Raw genomic sequence first — 1,930 nt, 5'->3', positions numbered from 1 at the left:
AGGGAGTGACAAGAGATAAAAGGGTTGATCCCTGGCATGTTCGAATGGCACCAAGCGAACACATCTGCATTTTGAGAAAGGAAATCAATTAACTGGTGTTTTTCCTCATCTAAAAGTCGCGATCCCACTTTTGTGGTTCGGTCTGGCCTTAAATGATCAATTTGAACTTCATCCAGAGGCTCTTTGGTCAGCATCATGGGCTCATATTCCCTGCTCATGCCGAAGGGAGGTTCCTGTAATTGTTATTGCGTATTAACAGATCGGATGGGAGCCTTTCCCTTCCCTGCGGCCTTTAGAGTCACTGAATAGCATTTTTTTGCTGCAACCTGATCCCTATGGATATCAATCACCTTGCTCCTGTCTGGGCTTAGGCACCTCATCACTTGGTGTAGGGTTGAGGAGACTCCTTGTACCCTATAGATCCATTTTCTCCCCATCAACAAATTGTAGGAGGGATAGATCTCCACCACCACAAAACGTTCGACTAAGTCCCTCTCAGCTGCTCGGACCACCAATTCCACTGTGCCGATTGGTTCGACTCGTTTGCCATCAAACCCTAACAACGGATTTCCAGTAGACTTGAGCTCATTTGACTTAATTTCAAGCCGATCAAAAGTGACTCTAGGCATGACATTCGCACTGCTACCCGAATCGACAAACACTCTTCGTACCAAGCATTCTGCCACTGTCAAACTAACAACCAAGGGATCCTCATGCGGAATCTGAACTCGCATCAGGTCTGTTTTATCGAACCGTATCTGCACGGCCGAGCTCTGTTGGTGCAGGGTGTTAACACTGCCTACTCGCCTCTTCATTTGCGTTTGGCGGAGGCTTGTTCGAAGCAATTCCTCGGATTCTGTGGCCTGCTCAGGTCGGCCATGGATTGCGTTGATAATCCGTACGGGCTGAGCGTTATGGTGGTTTGGTTTTTGGTTTCTCTTGACCTGCTCAGCTGGACGATTTTGTTCTTGCACCAGCCCTTGAACATACCCTGCAAACTCTCCCCTAGCGATCAACATCTCCACTTGTCTCCTTAAGTTCCTGCATTCATTAGTCTGATGACCAAAATCACTATGAAAAGCACAATGTTTGGATTGATCCCGCTGCTCAAGAGGTTGTCTAATTGGCAAGGGAGGGTGAAACTTATCTTTGTTCTCTTGGTATAGCCTTGCCAGTGTAACTTTGAGTGGTGTAATCAGGTCATCCTCCCTAGGCCTCTTCTCTGCCTTCCAGGAGGTCTGACGTTGCGTAGGAACTTGCTTCTACTCTATTTTCGCTTTGGACTTCTTTTCTATGAAGATGATAGATGTCTTCCTAGCATTAGCTGCTTCTTCCTCTTCCAGGCGTACGAAACCATCAACTCTCTCATTTAGCTCGTCCATTGTCTTCGGCGTGTTTACCACCAGACTGGTATGAAACGGTGTCTCTCGGGTCATAGCTAACTTGAACGCCTAAACTGCTATGGAAGGATGACACTCTATCACCATGCTCTTGGTTAGGTTAAACTTGGTAAGAAAAGTTTGGAGACGCTCATCGTCATGCTATTTCATGGTGAACAAACTAGAAATATCTTTTGTCAGACGCTTATTCCCATAGTATTGGCTTATGAACCGATCACACAAGCTACGGAAGCTGTCCACTGAGCCCTTCGGCAGGTTCTTAAACCAATTGAGTGCCGGTCCAGCTAAGCTTGTAGGAAAACATTTGCACATCAAATGATCATTCTCAGTGTTCAGTGCCATTTTCAACTGAATGTGATAGACATAATCAATCGGATCGGTCGTTCCGTCGAACAGAATGAAAACTAGCATAGAAAACTTCCTCGGGCTCGGAGCATTCAGGATCTCGTCAATGAATGGCGAATCAATCGTCCGTGCTGCTGAACGGAGGGCTTCATTATCTCTTTCAAACCTTATAACAACTCTTTGAT

The 1,930-nt window shown here is 46.1% G+C and overlaps 1 protein-coding gene across 1 annotated transcript; it reads right to left on the bottom strand.

The window, feature by feature from the left end:
• Positions 1-242: 242 nt before the first annotated feature.
• Positions 243-1,019, bottom strand: LOC132316209 (uncharacterized). Its single transcript, XM_059814715.1, has one exon. The coding sequence runs from the start codon at positions 1,017-1,019 to the stop codon at positions 243-245; it is 777 nt and encodes a 258-aa protein (XP_059670698.1).
• Between the last annotated feature and the right edge of the window lie 911 nt (positions 1,020-1,930).

The sequence above is a fragment of the Cornus florida genome, unplaced genomic scaffold (assembly GCF_030987335.1).
Source record: "Cornus florida cultivar Cherokee Brave unplaced genomic scaffold, ASM3098733v1 CherokeeBrave_3.0.0_Hap2_Chr07, whole genome shotgun sequence".
Lineage (NCBI taxonomy): Eukaryota > Viridiplantae > Streptophyta > Magnoliopsida > Cornales > Cornaceae > Cornus > Cornus florida.
Note: the sequence above shows the minus strand (reverse complement) of the source record. Positions and strands in the feature narration are given on the sequence as shown.